A 19,900-nucleotide genomic window follows, 5' to 3' on the forward strand; every position below is an offset into this window, starting at 1 on the left:
ACCAAGTCATACCCACCCAGACCAAGAATGAAGACTTTAAGTCAAACCATATTAAAATTAGCTTTTATTTGATACCCATATCGATATTTTGTGTTGATAAAAATATTTCTGACCCCCAAGACCTAAACCCGCATATTATGAGGGAGAGATTGACCTCTTGAATGGATCTTTTGATTAGCTATCGAGATACCCTATATTAGACATATCTTGTTTCATAAGGCCAAAAAAAACAACATTGAAAATTAATGAATAACAATAAAATTATTGTCTCGATATCATATTTATCAAAATATAAATAAAATAATGATTTTTAGATATTAATATAATATATTATTAATATTAATAATTATTATATATCATTAATAAAATAAAATAATATAATATATGATTAAATGATTAATAATAATTATTAGATTTCAGTAACAACCACGGTCTGTCGGCAAATTATATTTTTTGTGGAGTTAATGTTTTGATCATTTTTATAAATGAAGGATTTTCAACAATTGAAAATGGCTGAATGCTATCTATAATAAAATCAGTTATTAAATCATCTAAAGTGGTTTGGGTTAAAAGGTCTTTTGGAGAAAAAATCATGGACGATGAGCCTAGTACAATATTTTCTTTAATAGATTTTTTCTCCTTCCCCTTTTTTATTTGGATTAAGAGTGTTTGATGTTTTCTCTTAAAATTTAAAATTGTAAACAATTATTTAGTATCTATACCTTTAAATGTTTTACAATGTTGCAAGTTGAGGTAATGCTAACTAAAATTTGCATATTTTTTGGTAGACATGGCAAACATTTTACTAACAGAGATTTGTTTTCTTTATTTTGAGATATTATTTTAATATATGGTCAAATTGGCCATGGAAGAATGTTGTCATTTTCGTCATCATATTAATATTAAAAATTAATATAATAATTAATATAATAGAATAAAATAAAATACCAATTCCATTGTAATTAAAAATGGCAAATTCCTTGAGATGGATTGTAATATCAGAATTTGCTTGTTATTGATAACTCGGACATAATATTTAATTAATATTTATATATTCTTTTTTATATATAAGTTTTCATATTTTACATATATACATAATTTTTTAATATATATATTAATATTAAGTTATATGCTCATATGAAATAAAATAAATTTTACATTCAAGTATTTTTATTTATAATATAAAAAAGCGTTAAATAGAAGTACATCAAAATGTATCTTAAAAAGTATCTAAAAACAAACACAGATACCTCTAAAATAATATCTAGATACAGATACTTTAATAAAAAATCTATCTAGATACAGATACCACATTTTTATATCTAGATACTTTGTTATTTTATTGATTGGGTAATGGAATTCGCAAAAGAAACTTTCCATGATTTTGAAATTTTTAAAAAATGTTATTTCGCAGCCAATATGAAGTTGGTACATTTCACGTGATATCACGTGATATTCATAAATATTATGTTTTTTTGTCTTCATTTGATTTTATATTTTATTTGTTTATTAGTGTTTAATTTAATTTGAAGGGTATTTAAATTGCGCTTTGAAATTTTTTTAATAAAATTTTTAACATAATTTATTTCTAAAGTAAAAACAACAATTTTAGATTCTTATATTCTACTCTATGATAATTTAAAATTTTTACACTCTTCAGTTAAAGTATATTATTCCAAACTGTGATTTAGCATTTGATTCTCATTTATTCCAAGCCATTTATTTTTCTACAAGTTATTATTCTGACAGTTAAAAAAGTAAAAATATATTTGCTCTTTTACATATATACACAATGATTTATTAATATATAATTGCTTTTTTAATTAAATGATTTTTTAGTGATTATGTTAAAGATTTGTATATAGTGTGGTGTGAATAATTTTTAATTATATTATATATGATACTTTTTGTAAAATATGATTCAAGGTTTTATTTCAAAATCAAATTAAATATTGATTTTATATTTATAATCAATAATTTCTTTATTTTGCTGTATACTTAAAAATAACAATATATAACTCAATTATAGTAACTGATTTAATTTATTTAGATAATTCCCATTCTAATTATGAAATCTGTCAAACTATCTGACTTACGTGGACTCAGATCCATGAGCATTGATAAAGATATGATTGATGATGTGATAAAGTTTGAAAAGGATCTACCTATTCCAGAAGTGCCTCCTGGTGGTGCAAGAGTCAAAGTTTATTATTCATTAAATAAATTACCCATTAAGTAGAAGGGGGTGGGTCTATAATATAATGAACTATAGTGAAAACAATGAATAATTCTATTATATCTTTGAAATTAATTTTGTCAGTTTATATCTTTTGCAAATATTGCCTTTATTTTCAAGGTTAATTCTATTACATCTATATTTCCTTTTTGGGCTCTCAATTTGAAATGGCAGAGTTGTTAATTCACCTTTTTAAAGTGGCTAGCTCTCACTCTCATAAGGAGCTATTACATCTATTTTTCCTTTATGGGCTCTTGATTTGAAATGACAGAGTTGTTAATTCACCTTTTTAAAAGTGGCTAGTGCCCACTCTTACCACATCAAAAGGAGCGCTCCCGTTACTAAATTTTTAAAAGGAGCTAGCTTCTGCTTCAAGTAATGGAATGCCACTCTATAGCTGCTCCTTTGATTTTCATTTTTATATGAAGTACATATCATTTTTTATCAAAAAAAGTTTTATTTATATTATTAGTGCTGTGAAGTAACGTAAAAAAAGTAACGCCGTTACTAACGACGTTACTTTTTTGAAGAAAAGGAACTAACGCGTTTCTATTTTTGAGTAACGGTAGCGCAAAACGTTACTTTATATTTTTTCTTAAAAAATATCAATAAAAAGAAAAACATATTTTAGTGTATTATAAAATTACTTTTATTTATTTTTTAATTCTTAATATTAATAATTTAAGCCGAGTTTTAATTCATATCAACCACTTACAACTTTTTTTTCTAAATTCAAGTTAAATTATCAGTCGAAATTAATATTCAATCAAAATTCAGAGTAAATATAATGATATTATTAATTAATTAATAATTTATTTTAAAAGAATATTAGTCAATAGGACTTACTTCTTCAGATGAAGAAGATTTTACCCTTCCCTGGCCCCAATTTGATAAAGAAAGAACAGGCTTGATTCCTTTATTCAACACACACTAGAATATTTTCAGATAATGATAAAATTTTGATGAGGAAATGAATGAAGATCTCTGCGAAGATGATCTTTCAAGCTTTTTTCAAAATAAAGATATTTCCTTAAATATTTTTAATAAATTCCCCGAATTGAAATGTTTTTTTATTAAATATAGCACCACTCTCCCATCCTCTGTGCCAATTGAACGTGTGTTTAGCACGGCGAAAGCTGTGTTGAGTACTAAGCGCTCATGTTTATCTGATCAAAATTTTGAAAATCAATTGTTGTTAAAAATAAATAAAAATTGTTACATAAAGATGTTATCTTATAATATATTATTTTTGTATAATTTTATTTAAAAAGATCTTATCTTATATGTTCTTTTTGTATAGTTTTATTTTATTATATATTGTCCTTTTTGCATTATATATAACATTTAATTTTTTTAAGTAACGAGTAGCCCGTTACTTTTTTGAGAAGTCGGTAACGCGCGTTCCTTTTGTAAAATGGTAACGGTAACGCGTTTCTTTTTTGTAGTAACGTTTACAGCACTAATATTATATGATATATCAAAATATTTATAATCTTTTATTTGCTTTTAAAAGTAATAAATTTTTTCAATTTGAATCTAACATCCACACCTCTCCCCTAAAACTTATTTAGCAATACTAAACAGGGTATTGTATTTTATAAAAATATTTTTAATTTAGGAAATTTATCTATCATTATTTAAAAAATATTTGTTCAATATATTATCTTCCTGATTATCAATTTCATGGAATCCAAAAAAATCTTCAAAATTATTGCAGGTTTCCCATGAACTAGTAGTTATTTTTTGCATCAGGAATTTGTTTTCGTAAAAAATTAAACTGAAATATATAAATTGTTTTCTTATCCATTTTGGATAATAGCTACTTGTACTTTCGTTGATCAATATTTTTGGCTATTGATTGTATCGGATAAATTTCATCAATTCGTGGTATAGTTTGAATTGTTTCTAGTAATCATCGACATTTCAGCTAAAAACGCCATTCGCCATGTTCTTCAATGATACCTGATATCTAAATATCTTTTTTAAAAGAAAGAACATTTATATTAAATAAACCTGGTAACTGGGGTGTGTATGGATGAGGATAGATTGGTTTTTAATAATTATAAGGGTCCTATGGGTAATTCATAATTGAACTTGGTCATTGTTTTGTGGTTATATATTGAGTATTTCCATATTTAATAAGAAAATCTTGTATTTTATTATAATCATTGTTTTTTTAAGAACTAAAAGTTTATACTAACCGCTACAATTCTCCTATGGTTTTTGTGTGGTGAACTATATACAGTTCTAATTGATAATTGTTTGCAAAATATACTGAATTCTCTATCTAGAAATGGTGGCCCATTATTCATAACAATACTATTGAGGTAACCGAAAATAGAAAAAAACAATATTTTTTTCAAAAGTTTTTGTATTTCAGGCCATTTGCTAAAACTATCTATTATTTACTAGATATATATATATCTCCTTTAATTGGTCCGGCAAAATCTAAATGAATTCTTCCCCATAGTTTATTTACTACCGCCAGGGTTATTTGCTTGACATAATTCACAATTCTTACCATATAATTCAATGTCTTCGTTAATATTAGGCCACCAAACGTTCTCTTTTGCCAATAATTTTGTTTTATTCTGGTGCCTCATATGTAAAAAAGACAAAATATTTACTTGTAATATTTTTAGAATTATGGTTTTCCATACACTGCCTCCATCTTGCGTTCATTTCGGTGATGGAAAAACAGTTTTAGATTTTCCTCAGTGGTTTATAATCAGTGATTATAGTAAAATGATTACTAATTAGAGATTTTTTAAAAATTAATCCAAATTTGATTGCTAAAGCCTCACGCTCTGTAATTTTGTGTGGCGGCATTTAATGTTCGAGAGGCGAATCCAACCGGGTTTTCCTCGTTATTAATGATATGAGAACTGATCCTATTCCATTTTACGATGCGTCAGTAGCTAGAATCTTTTTCGAATTATAATGCGTTAAAATTAGTGCTTCAGATATTAATTTTTTAAATGTATATTAATTGCTTTTATTTCATTATCTGTCCATTTCCATAGCACATCTTTCCTTAAAAGTATAGATAATGGAGCGGCAATAGTCGAAAAATTGTTTATTAATTTTTGATAATTATATCTATAAAAGCTTGTAATTAAATATACATAACAAAAAATAACAAAAAAAAGAAAAGTAAAAAGATCGGATCGGTTTTTACAGATTTTTTGGAAAACGCTAAATATCGGTGCCGATTCGATATTTAATATCGGCACAGTCTTAATTTATATATCCACACAAAAATCAAATATATTCATTTTTTTACATACAATTTAAATTCTACATTTTGTATAATTTAAATTTTATTTATAAATAAATTTAGGTATGTTATGCTGGTGCTTGTTATTTCCAAGATGAACATAAGAACAACCCACCACCTAGTCCTGTAAATGTTAAAGGAATCAAGGATACTTCCTTATTCTCTGGTAAATAATATACTATTTCGTTTGTTGAAATAAAAATTTGGCCTGCAATATTAACAATTTTAGTAAGCGGAAAATAATTCCCCGGAAAAAAAATCCCCGGAAATTAATTCCCCGGAAAAAAATCCCCAGGAAAATAATTCCCCGGAAAATAAATACCCTGAAAATAATTCCCCGGAAAAAAATTCCCCAGAAAATAATTCCCAGGTAAATAATTCTCCGGAAAAAAAATCCCCGGAATAAAATTCCCCTGGAAAATAATTCCCCGGAAAAAATTTCCCCACTATACATTGAATTGCTAATGCATTGCTAAACTGCATTGCTAAAAAGCAATCAATCATTATCAATTATAAATCAATCAAAAATTTATTACGCATATTTTTTTAATGATAATTTTTTAAACTTTTTTTAAAATATATTTAAATCATTTTTTTATTATAAATGAAGAATACTGATTAAATGATATAGTATATAATTTTATTTTTATTTAATATTATTAGTAAGAAATTTATTTTTTTAGCTTATTAAAACAAATATACATTTTATTTAATTTTAAAAATTAACAAATATATATCCGTAAGAGGGCGTTATATGTTTGAATATGTATCATTTTAGGAAACCGGAATGATGATTGGATAGCACTTTTTTTATATTTGGGTATATATATACATATGAAAAACCTAAAAATTAAAATTTTTTTTTAGGTTTCTTTGATGTTTAATGAGTAGGTTTAGAATAGTAAAACAATGGAAATTTTTTAAAGTAAATATTGCTGGCGTTATTTATCAAAATCTCTTCATTTTTGTTTTATACGTGTATATTTACGTGCTAAGCATTATTCTAAAAAATATTTTGAAAATAATTTGATTTGACCGATTGCTGAGTTCAAAACCGACCACTCACTAAATATTCGATTGACCAAATTTGTTAGGAATATAATTTGAAAAATGTTGATTTTCGTTTTATATATCTATAAATACGTATAAAACATAATCCTAATAATTCCTCAGAATTAATTTTATCAAAATTTTTAAATATTTTATTTGAGAATTATTATTTCGTTGATTTATTTATAGGGGCAATGCATTAGCAATTCAATGTATAGTGGGGAAATTTTTTCCGGGGAATTATTTTTCAGGGGAATTTTATTCCGGGGATTTTTTTTCCGGAGAATTATTTACCTGGGAATTTTTTTCTGGGGAATTTTTTTCCGGGGAATTATTTTCCGGCTATTTTTTTTCCGGGGAATTATTTTCCTGGTGATTTTTTTCCTGGTGATTAATTTCCGGGAATTTATTTTCCGGGGATTTTTTTTCCAGGGAATTAATTTCCGGGGATTTATTTTCCGGGATTTTTTTTCCGGGGAATTATTTTCCGCTTACCGGTTATTAGGGCTGGCATCATCAACATTACTGTTATATATTAACATGTAAATATTTAAAGATTATTAACCTTATATTTTTATTATATTTTCGTTAATTATATCTAATGAATATAATTGAATATGAAAATAGGAAATTTTTATGTACAAATATTTATTAATAAAACAGTTTTTAGTTATTACAAATTAGAGTTCAGATATAAAAAATTAAAAAATTGCATTTTTACTACAATTACATTATACCACAAATACCAATATTTTCTTAGTTTACAATAAAATCTAAAATCAATTATTGATAGTGATTTTTAAACCAATGCTCATAAATTATAATGTTATATCTTTTGTTGTGTGAGGGAGCAGAGATATCATGCATTTAAAATCCCAATAAATCTTATACCACTATCACATAATACAAGAGGAATCCATTGGGTCATGATATATTATTAAATAATAAATCGGGCTAACATTAATATTATATGTGCGCGTTAAATCATATCGTAATTTTTGCTTAAGCTTATATCGTCAATGCTCAATATTTCCAAACTTTTCATTTATATCGGTATTATGGAGCATTAATTTTATTATGAGTATTTATATTTTTTGATTCTAAAATGACCCACAAACTATTTGGAGCTACGAATGTAACATATTACTTTTATTATGGGCTTACATCTTATTATTATAGAAATAGCCCCCAAACTATTTGAAGTGATGAATTATCTTTTATCAGGGATGCAATAGGAGAATAATGCCCATATAAAATGTATTATTAATATGTATTAAACCTCGTAAACACCGCCTTACCCGAAATATTTTTAGGTTTGGCCTGTCCAATATATTTTTAAATTGTTAAGTCCAGCCCTGTCCGAAATATGATAATTATAATATAGAAAATATATGATTTTTTAATTCATTTTGATATGTTCATGTTTATAACGTATAATTATGATGAAAAAAATATAAATTAGGTTTCGAAGTTTCTGGCCTGATTGATGAGTTGAGTGAAACTTGTTCAAAGGAAAAGGGATTTAAAGTTGGAGATAGGGTCATTATATACCCTTACCCTGGCCTTACTATATCTGGGTAAAAATTTGTTTCTCTTTGCGTGTTATTGCATTTTAAATTCAATTTTGAATATTTATAATTATATAATATACTATAAAGTAAGGATGTATCAATTTGGGCTGGCGTGGTTGGGTTTTCTAAAATATTTTCAACATGGGGCCAGTAGCAGGCTGAATTTTTAGTATTTTTCAAGTGAAATGAGCAGAACAGACTTAAAAAAATAATAGTTTTGTTTCATAATGTTGTATATTTTATATGTTTAATTAAAAATACATTAAAATTAATAAATAAAGGGCGTCGGGTGGGTGAGCTTAAAATCGGTCCATTGCAGACCTCTAGTACAGATACCACTTTCTGGAGGCCGATACGATATTGTCGATATTTAATTGATATCGGCCGATCCGATATCATAATCAAATTTTGTTCATTCTATATATTTATTATATTTTAATTTTTATTATATCATAACATAAGTCATTTAAAAAAATATACTATTATCAAATTTTAATTAACTTATAATTTTAGGCTTATTTATTCATATGATAAATTATTTATTTATATAGTAAAATCGTTGTTACCTTTTTTTTGTTCCTAAGGTTTTTCTATCGTGTATAGAGTAGAATCCGATTTTGTCTATTCATGAACAATTAAATTGTTAAAATATTTTTAAATTCATAAACATTCTTTTAAAAATAAATAATTATGTATTTTATTATATTTTTAGTATATTTTCAATTATTTATTTCGTTTTTTAAAAAAAATTATCACTTTCAATTATATATAAATACTTTGAAATTTGAATAAATTTATAAAATTCTAATTAAGACGCCATTTCATCGGATTCAATAGGTAAATTTAATATCGGCCGATTGCATATATTATAAAAAAGACGAAAAATCGGCCCAATTTGATAAAATATATCGGTATTATACTATAAAGTTAAGGTTATTAAAATATATTGTGCGAAAACCAAATTGGCTTCATTAATTATATGTATTCTTTTATTGCTTATTAACCGTGTTTAGGGGGAAACACCTTATTTATTACTACTACACTACAATCCTTATATAAAATATAATTACTAATGTTATTGCAATTTTTCAATTATAAAATCATAGGCTAAACTCGTTTAAGCTAATGAAAAAATTCCAATGTCCATAATTCAAAAATGAACTCCCAAAATTTTACCCTGTCATGTCTACTATAAATGGAAAGCCCTTTAATAAAATTAACGGCGAAAGAACTCACCTAATAGTATCTCCCTTAGCAAAATTATGGTTAAGTCTAAGTCTTGGATATAATATTTGTCAGAAATTTATCATTGCCGCAATAATTTGCAAAATTAAATTTGAAAACGGAACCTTCCCTAGATAATAGATTTTTACATTTCAAAAAAGTTACTCGGAATATGTGGCGGTGCACGATGTGCGATATCTGATAAAGGTCCAGGACAATGTTCCCCTCGATGTGGCTGCCATGCTTCCAGCTGGAGGACTTGCCGCCGAGTCAGCCATCATCAAGGCCCGACCCTTCATTGAAAATATGCTTCTCTCTCAGGGTTTATCTTTATGTGATTGATTATTTTTTTTTAAGATTGAATGATTCATATTCTGGCCTTAAAATTTATACTCTTAAACCGATAATGAATTTAACGGTTAATTTTTTAGTTTATAATCGTGTATGAATTTTTATTTTTCATTATTTTTTTTTACATTACCCCTATCCGAAATATTTTTAGATTTGCCCTGTTGGCAGTGATTATATTATTTTAGTTTGTCTAATATCATGTTAAAATTTTTTATAAGAAGGATATCTGTAAATAGTTAAAAAATTAGAATTTCTGTCAATATTTTCATCCCACCTAATAAAAACATAAAATTTTAATCAATGATTAATGGCATAGTTTTAAAATCGCGAAAATTATCAAATATTAGAATATAATAATTTTTTTTAGTTAAGACTAAGTATAGGTCTCGGTATTCCAATATATTTCTAATCTAAACTAGCATGCCATCCATTTATACTTAAATTGCTAAATTTGTTAATCTTATTCATACAGATAAACTGACGATAATAATAGTCGGTTCTGGAGGCTTGGCACTGTGGACACTTAAATTCGCTAAATACATGGCTGAAAAGGATAATATAGCTAAGGACAAAATTCGTATAGTCATTGCTTGCACTAATGTAAAAACTTATTTAATATGATGTCTATTAAAATCACAAAAGAGGGTTTTGTTCTTGAAGGATTATTTTAAGAATGTTTCTAAATTAATAAACATACCATCAAATTCTTAATAATTTGTCGGCAAAATATTTTAAGCATTCGAAAAGAATATGATAGTGAAAACACTAATCATTAATATAAACGTGAATCAGATCATCAATGATTAATAATGACATATTTATGCGCCTTTGGAAATTTTATTTTACGAAAATCACTATTTTGGTACATATGTTTATAGTTATTTTATTTGTATAATAAATGCTTATATTTATCATTAGGACAAACTAAAATTATATAATGATTTATAAAAATAAATCTTTTTATAGTTTGGTATAAAGAGTAGGAAAATATAAGTTTTGATCATTTACTATATTTTTCCAGTGAGCGCACAATAGGGGGTTAAGAATATGATTATAAAACTTGGGCTGTGACAATATTAAATATCGGATCGGGCAGATAACTGTAAAAACCGATCCGATCTTTTTACTTTTCTTTTTTTGTTATTTTATGTTATGTATATTTATTTAACATTGTATTTTTTTTATCTATTATTATATAATTTCTTTAAATTATGGTCTTAATTATAGAAATAAAAAAATTAAATTAAATGCATAATTCGATTTTTGCATAAAAAATATTGATTTTTTAATTACATTTGGTTCAAATGGGGGTGGTGAAAAATCAGTAAAAATGTCAGAAACAGTATCGGATCGTAACGGTGAAAAATATGTAGATCGGCACAGCTCTAGAAAAAATCATATATTAATATCAGATGTTAATTATTGTTATAATAAAATATAAGGAAGCCGGTCTCTTAACTGCTCTGGATGAGGGCTGTCATGACGTAGTGCATTGGAACGAAGGAGAATTTGAGCAGAATCTGCTTCAGCGCACGCGAAACGTATGCCTTGGTTATGCCAACATCATCATAGACTTTGTGAGCTCCCACCGCACTGTCCAAAGGTCCTTGAGGTGCTTGGCAGATGTAAGAATAAATAATGAATGATATATATAATATTAATAGAACTTCTATAAATGAAAGGGAAACAATATAATTAGATAGTATAGAGAATGAACTTTGCTTCAAACTATATATTTCTGAAAAGCAATTTCGCTAGATGTTAATATTTAATTTGATGTTAATATTTAATTTTTTTGATCATTTTGGAAGCTTTTTTTGAATAGCTACGACTGAACATACCTTAAAAATACTCATGCAAAGCACTTGATGGGAATTATATAGAATTCGGGAGGAATTTATAAAGATTTATAATTGGATTTAAAAAGAAATGAAAAGGTTGAAATTATATTAAAAATTATTTCCTTTTTTTGAATAAAACCTCAAAAATAATTTTAAAAAAATAAAGGGCGGAGTCTTGTTTGTGGGTGGTCTTTCCGGGGCCGACGTTCGTATTCCATTGCGCCCTCTAGCTGTGCATAGTCATAGCATAGTGGGGGTTGGTCGGGGAACTGAGGAACAGCTAGCAGGCTTAGTAACTAAAGTATCTCAAGGAATAATTGTCCCTCCTCCTTTCACTGTTTTCCCCATAGAAAAGGCTGGCGAAGTTGTGAGAAGGCTCAGCCATGGCGAGATCAAAGGGCGTGCCGTACTCAAGGTTTGATCTTGTGAGCAAAAATATTTTCTCTTCATTGTTTCACTTTACTATTTAAATATTTATTCATTATATTTAATTTTGTTCTATTTCATAGGTATTGTGAAATAATGTTTGTATTTAATCAGTAATGTATTATTTATATTAAATTTTGAACCAACCATATGCATATCACATTTTATATGAATTTGCTTTGAATGGCATTTTACCTATAATTATTCTAGCACAACGAATATTTTCTCCCAATTATATCTTAAGTAAAACATTATTTTTCTTTCCTAAAAATGTCATAATTACCATAATTTGGATATTTTTGATGACGCTTCTCAATTAAAATTTACACATATATACATCTTGTCTTTCATATTAGTGAAGCTTATTATCATTCAATATAAATTGCCCTTTGTTACGTTTTTTTCCGCGAAAATATTCGATTCGAAATCCATTGTTCTTTTTATTTAGAGAATTACATATTTAACATAAATAATCTCATATAATGTTACTAGTTTGTTAAATCTTGATATTTTATTTATATAAGTATTAAGATTTTACTCCTTTCAAACTCATCAACAAAGCATACCGCCGGTAAAAATACTCATCGTATTATAATTAGATGCTAACTTAAACGTCGAGTTTTAAAAAAAAATATCAAAATCACACTTTTTCAGATAGTTAAAATTTTTTTTATCAAATTATTTATACATATTATTTATATTAAATTAGATGAAATTTGTTATGCCCTACAATATTACTTTCCCACAATAAAATTTATTAATTTTTATAATTTATAGTATATTAAAATAATCCCAAATTTAATTTTACTTTATATTGTTATTTTTATATTTTAATTAAACATGATCTAAAGTCAAAAATGATATTTAATATATTAGACAGTATACTTATTATTTATTTATATTTTTGGAAAAAATTGTTTATAAACCGTTATTGTTACTTACGAATATACCTATCATATTTTTAGATGTTTTTAACCAATAAAAAAGTTTTATATTGTATTATATGTTTTATTCATTCACGTTTCAGAATCCATTTTTAATTTAAAATAATTTACTGTTGCACGCTAATAACTATAAACAAGAATATGATCGATAACGACCAGATCGGAGGGAGACTTGATGGCTCGAATGACATGGTAGGAATAAGGAATAATCTGGATTAAGAAGGATTCCAATTCTGAGTATATTTTTTCAAATTGGATTCGACATAAAATTAAAAATTGGGTTTTGATTTTTGAATTTGATACGATTCCGGGTTCAGATTCCAAACTGTTAAAGCCAGGGTTGGAAGTCGGTTAATTGACCGGTCAAATTCGGTCAATTGACGGAAGGAGTATTTGACCTGAAAATGTGTGAATAACTATATTGATTTAATTAACTAATTTGTATTTAAAGCATATTTATCAAAATTTATTTATAAATTTTTTTAGAATATATTTGTATCATCCAAGGCATCAATTTAATTATAATTTTATATAAAAATATAAAATTTTCATAATATTAGAATTTCAATTTGAAATATAAAAAAGAGTTTTTCTCATTATTAATTTGATTGGATCTAAATATATGAATAAATATAATAATTTTACTTAAGCAGGGTTTGAGAAAATTACTAATTGCCAATTTATATTACATTATATACAATTATCAATAAAAATGAGCAAATACACATATGCAAGAAAGTTCTGAAAGCAGCTATTGAAGAAGTTGGATATTTGTCCGAGAGAAATTACCAATAATATATTAAATGATATTTTGGACAAAAATTATAGCATTTTTCATAAACATTTAGCTATCTTATTTACCTTGGCTCACTTAAAAAACGAGATGCTTAATTTAGAAAACACATAATACAATATGTCTATGATTTTATAATTTACAACTTAAAGAAAAAATACGTTTGAAAAAGAAAACAATCCAAATTGATGTGCTCACACTGCACTGCTGATTATTTATTGGATCTCCAATATAAGGGGAGCATCTTACTTGAGTTTGATGAAGCATATGACATAATATAAGATTAGTCGTTTTATTAAGTGATTATCATTTTAAGTGATATCATAAATTTCATAAGTAAAAGCGGCGATATATTTAATAGCCAAAATATGTGGAAACTAATAACTTTCATAAAAACAATCCGATTTCGGGCTCAAGTTATTGGAATGGACTTTGTTCGCCTTGAATAGAAGTGTCTAAGAAATCTGATTGAAGATCTCGACAACCAGAAGATTAGTAGGAGTATATCATAACCTAAGATTGATTAAAAAATGTTAAAGAAAAGATAAAATTGAATATAAATTAGAACAAGGCTCTGCCATGGATGAAACATTAATTATAGAATTTAGAAAAATGTAATTTAATATACATGCATTTTTTACTAAAATAGAATTAATATTCTCTTAAAGAACATTTATTTGAATTTGACCGGTCAAATATCTGTCAATTGACCGAATCTTATTTGACCGGTCAAATGAACAACCCCTGGTTAAAGCAATCAAAAAAAATTTCTACCAAATGAATAAGTAGCATTTTGGCCAATATATAAATTATCAATACTGTATAGTGGCGCGCTAAAAATTACTTTCCAAAAAAGCTACTTTCTCAAAAAAATATCGCGCTATAACTATTATATTTTAAATATAGCATAACTATTTAGCAGCTACATAACTATGTCTTAATTTTTTTTACCCTTAAGTAAGAGGGCGATTAAATTAAATATTGCAGTTCCAATTATATTTTTTTTATAATCGCAAGGCAAATTTTTATTCATATTTGAAATATAATAATAAGATTTTAGTTATATATAATTTTAATTAATATATTATTTGTTTTAAGAGAATATGTATCTCAAAGTTCTAACCTATAAAATAACATATTTTTTCACCAAAGACATCCCTTGCTATTGCTAGACCATGGGATAAGGAGTATTATATTTTATGAAAATGGTTTTAAAAAAGGAAACTTAAAATATTTGCTATATAATCAATATTTTTTATATTATTTTTATCATCTGTAATAGATAGCATCAAAAAATTCAAGAACACGAGATGTTCTCGTTTTGTTAGGTGATTTTTTTTCAATGATGAGTTAAAATTATGTAATATCTAGCTTCTGTGTTAATTAGTTTTTCCTTAATTATTGTGTTCATCTCTAGTTTTAACCAGGATTTACCAAATATCTTATTTTCAGCATGCTCATAAATTTTTGAACAAAATTTAAAATTTTTTTGTAAGATAATAATTTGGGATTGTGAGCCGATTTTTTGGGATTTTTATAATCTATAGTTCAAAAGATTTTTGATAGAAAAATTCTTATGATTTTTTTTATAATAAAATCGTTGAAATGAAATTTATCATTTTAATTTTTGATCCTTAAACAGTGGCGTAAAAATCTTTTAAGCTATAGATTATAAAAATCGGCTCACAATCCCAAAGGATTATTTTACAAAAAAATTTTGAATTTTGTTCAAAAATTTATGAGCATTCTCAAAATAAGATATTTGGTAAACCCTGGTTAAAACTAGAGATGAACACAATAATTAAGTAAAAACTAATTAACACTGGAGCTAAATATTACATAATTTTAACTCATCATTGAAAAAAAAATCACCTAACAAAACGAGAACATCTCGTGTTCTTGAATTTTTTGATGCTATCTATTACCGATGATAAAAATATTATATATTTTAGACCCCCCCCCCCCTACCCACAAAGAATTTTTTTAGATTATACGTTCAAAAGACTCAAAAGTGACTTTATATCAAATAAATACTATTAATATTAATATTTTTCTGGTTTCGATGTTTGTTAAAGGTTATTATATATTATATTACTATTGAAATTATTTTGGATAGTATTATTATAAAGTCATAAAATGATCAATAATTCTAGGACTTTTATATTATAAGAAAAACTAATATAATTTTTAAGATAAATCCGGCCGAAGACCCGTTAAAGGGGGGGGGGATATATGTATAGACCTCCTCTAAGGAAAATTACTAGCTACCCCACTGTTTTTTAAGTTTTTTGTAAACCTCCCATTTTTAGTAAAAAATATTTTTACCCATTTTTTATTTTAAAATATTTGGTAATTGACGTGATTTTAATGTATTGATTTTTAATGTTAATTGATAATTGTCATAATACTCATCTCACAACTTTTTAAAATAATTTTAGTTTAAATATGCTAGAATAAATATTTTGACATGTTTCGAGATGGTTTTAGTGATTGTAAAACTTATAAAACTGGAAATTGTTATAATACTCCATACTTTTAAAAATAATATTGGTGAAAATAGGTGTGAATAAATATTTTGAGCATGTTTCTAGATAATAAGTGGTACTAAAATAAAGGTGATGATTGTTATACTCATTTTACACTTTTACAAATAAGTGTCCCCTTAACCGCAAATATCCTTTTAAATTTTTTGTTTAAAAATTTCTAATGATTATTGGAAAACCTAAGAAAATTTCAATAATTTAGATCCTATAAAACTAGCCTTTGACGCATGCTAGTAAGATTCACCCCCTCCCCCTCACCCCATTGAGCTATTAATAAATAATCTATTCATATTGTTATCATTCAAACAAATTAATTTTTATTTATTATATTTTATTTAATAAAGATTCGCTATTCAAATTTAAAAAGATCATATAATAATTTAAAACATTTTTATTTATTTTATTTACCTTTTTGTTTATAATTTAAAATAATCGAGAAAACATTTATTCAGCCTAATGTTATCGATTTAGCCGCGACTCAGACAAGTTTCTAGTCGTAAAAAATGCCCAGACTCTGAGCCAAAATTTATTTATTATTTAAATATTTTAAAAGAATATCATAATCTAGAATTCGTGTACCATGCCAAGTTCCCTCATATATTTTTATTATTTTTTGTTTAATTTTTTATACATAATAATAATAATGTATTTTATATATATATGTCGTATGGGGATTCGGAATCCGTGGGGATTCGGAATCTCTTGATTTTAAATCCTTTACCTAGGGCGATTTAAAAAATTTTAAAATCTGATTTAACCTAAAATGTATTCTGGCATGTGAAGAGTATTTACTTTATAAATCTCAGCCAATTTTGCCATGAACTTTAGAACTACTTCTAATTTATATTAATTTTTATATGGATTTTTCATATAAATTAGAAATTACTAAAATGTCTATGGCTGAAATTGGCTGAAATTTATAGGGTAAATACTCTACACATGCCAGAATACATTTTCGGTTAGACCGGATTTTTAATTTTTTTAAATCGCCCTCGGTAAAGGATTTAAAATAAAGAGATTTCGAATACCATCGGATTCCGAATCCCCATACGACATATATAATATAAATTAAAATATAATAAATATCTTTCAATTGTTTGATCTTTTTGGATATTTTTTGTAAATAATTTCTTGGGATTTTTTGATAATTTTTTATGGGAAAATTGCTCAAAGATTTTATTTTAGATTAATTACTTTTTTTATGTTATTTTATTTCTTTATTTTTGAGTTAAATATTTTTTTATGAATTTTGTATATGTTGTATTCCATATCAAATCAACTGAAGATTCAACCCGACCCTCTTCGATTTTTTTAAAAAATTTATATGATGGTAGTATATAGTCGTATTGGAATACGGAATCATAGGGGATTCGGAATCCCAACGTGGGGATTCGAGATCTTGAATCCCCACGTTTTATTCGGAATCTTTTTTTACAAATATTTTTAAAAAATATTCCGAATCCCCATGTATATTTTTTTAAATTTAAATTATATTTTTTTCTCTTCCTTTTTTTGCCGTCTGGCTGGCACCAGAAAAATTCATTTTTTAGAGATATTTTATTTTCTGTTTTTGTAAATTTATATAAAATAAAATCATAAATATATTCACGTGAATTCCATATCAAATCAACAAAAAAAAGTCGATTTTCAACCCGACCCACTTCAATTTTTCTTAAATTTTGTATACTGGTAGTATATACTATAACTAAGGAAAAAAATGAAATTTTACCTTCCAACACTGTTTACCCTCTAAGATATGGCCGTTTAAAGCGCGGAAAAATGGTACATTTTTGACAAAATGCACCTCATTTATTTTCAAATATCTTGAGTAATAATTAAGTTAGAAAAATATAATTTAAATTTTATTTTGTAGCTTAATAAAGGTTCTTTAAAATGATATAAAAATAAATATGATGGACATTTTATTAATATCGAAAACCGGATGTGTAAAACCGGATATGGCCATAGAAAAATAAGGTATTTTTTTTTTCAAATTTTTTTTTCTGTAGATAGATATCAAACTGATTTATATTTGTACAAGATCCTAGACTGGGATGAACATGGGTTTAGGAATTATCACTCTTTATATGGCTAAAATTGAACAAATTTAACATTAATAGCATCATATTTTAATTTAATGAATAGTTATGAAATAATGTTAATTTAAAAATTATGTCTAAATGATAGGCCCTTACTTTATTTTATCTTTATAAAAAAAATTTGAGAGGTGGCTGGGATAATGAGCTGTTTAAAACTTTAGTTAAATTTTATCTCGAAATTAAAATTACTTGACAAAATAATTTTAAATATTTTATTCAGCATAAAATAATCGACCTAAATTAAAATACAACAATAAATTTTCCCCCATATATTCAAAATTAAAAGAAAGGCTTAATATATTATTTGACGAGAATTCTATAGATTATAAAACATTCAAATAATGGATAGCAGTTGATCGAACCACCCTCGAAACACTGACGAATTTGTAGATTATTTAATTGAATAATTAAACAATTTAATTCCTCATTTGTTTATAGCTTCACGATAATCTTTAATTCGAGACTTTTTAAAATTCAATTTAAATGTTGAAGAATTCTTAGTTATTGCAGACTTTTCAGAAAATTATGCATTTGTAGTGCAGGACCATGCACAAGGATTAAATCAGACCAATAATCAAGCCACTATCAACTCTTATAATTTATTACCGTGAGAACAACATAATTAAACATGTAAATTTAGTGGTTATATCAGATTGTTTAAAGCACAAAGCAAGTGCATTTTATTTATATTAAAATTGATCGTATTCTTGAAGGAATGATTTAATAGAGTGGCTAAAATTTATTATTTTTCTGATGGAGCAGTAACCAATATAAAAATAAAAGGTTTCATTAATCTCTACAATCATGAAAATGATTTTGGGATAAAGCTGAGTGACATTTTTTGAAACCGCACAAGGTAAAAGTTCATGCGACATTTTGGGGACCGTTACTAAACGGTTAGCAGCTCGAGCAAGCTTGCAACGTCCATATAAACATCACATATTGACAACAATAGATTTATTTAACTATGCAAAAATAATATCAAAGGGGTAAATTATATATTTGTGAGCAATAATGAATATATGAACATAGAGAGTCATCTTGAAAGCAGATTTTTGAGAGCATAGAGAATTTCTGGAATACAAAGTTCCAAGCTTTTATTCCCATAGACGAAAATAAAAGTCATAATTTATTAAAATTCCTTGGATGATTATAATATATGATATATTTTAATTATAAATTTTTGATTGTATTATATGTAATGCAATTTGAGGCAAATAAAGTTATAAATATGTTTAGAATTATTTTGTCAAGAAACTTCTAGACAAAATTTTACTAAAGTATTAAACTAAGCTCATTATTCCAGCCACTTCTCAAAAATTTTGATAAAGATAAAAAAAAAGTAAGGGCCTATCATTCAGACATAATTTTTAAATTTACATTATTTCACAACTATTCATTAAATTAAAATATGATGATTTAATGTTAAATCTGTTCAATTTTAGCCATATAAAGAGTGATAACTCCCAAACCCATGTTCATCCCAGTCTAGGATTTTGTACAAATATAAAGCAGTGTGATATCTATCTACAGAAAAAAAAATAC

General features: G+C 25.9%; 1 protein-coding gene across 4 annotated transcripts; it reads left to right on the forward strand.

The window, feature by feature from the left end:
• Window positions 1–1,562: 1,562 nt before the first annotated feature.
• LOC135923021 (uncharacterized) lies at window positions 1,563–12,862 on the forward strand. Of its 4 annotated transcripts, none has more exons than XM_065457690.1 (9): window positions 1,563–1,757; window positions 2,030–2,203; window positions 5,577–5,679; window positions 8,026–8,140; window positions 9,520–9,680; window positions 10,182–10,309; window positions 11,152–11,334; window positions 11,717–11,965; window positions 12,060–12,083. In XM_065457690.1, exons 2-9 carry the CDS (start codon window positions 2,069–2,071, stop codon window positions 12,066–12,068), a joined length of 1,083 nt encoding a protein of 360 aa, XP_065313762.1. In that variant the 5' UTR covers window positions 1,563–1,757; window positions 2,030–2,068; the 3' UTR covers window positions 12,069–12,083. The 4 variants fall into 4 exon arrangements, with proteins under 4 accessions (XP_065313762.1, XP_065313712.1, XP_065313896.1 ...); XM_065457640.1 differs by having other exon boundaries at window positions 2,051–2,203; XM_065457824.1 differs by lacking the exon at window positions 12,060–12,083 and adding an exon at window positions 12,501–12,862 and having other exon boundaries at window positions 1,564–1,757; window positions 2,051–2,203; window positions 11,717–11,975.
• Window positions 12,863–19,900: the final 7,038 nt, after the last annotated feature.

This window comes from Gordionus sp. m RMFG-2023, chromosome 1 (genome assembly GCF_954871325.1).
Source record: "Gordionus sp. m RMFG-2023 chromosome 1, tfGorSpeb1-WG-v2, whole genome shotgun sequence".
Taxonomy (NCBI): Eukaryota; Metazoa; Nematomorpha; class Gordioida; order Chordodea; family Parachordodidae; genus Gordionus; species Gordionus sp. m RMFG-2023.

Bases quoted from the DNA above. Each gene is read 5' to 3' on its own strand.
- LOC135923021 (XM_065457690.1), top strand. From the start codon at position 2,069: ATGAAATCTGTCAAACTATCTGACTTACGTGGACTCAGATCCATGAGC. The intron at 5,680-8,025 runs GTAAATAATATA...AATATAAATTAG, and splicing joins GGATACTTCCTTATTCTCTG to GTTTCGAAGTTTCTGGCCTG. The intron at 10,310-11,151 runs GTAAAAACTTAT...ATAAAATATAAG, and splicing joins TAGTCATTGCTTGCACTAAT to GAAGCCGGTCTCTTAACTGC.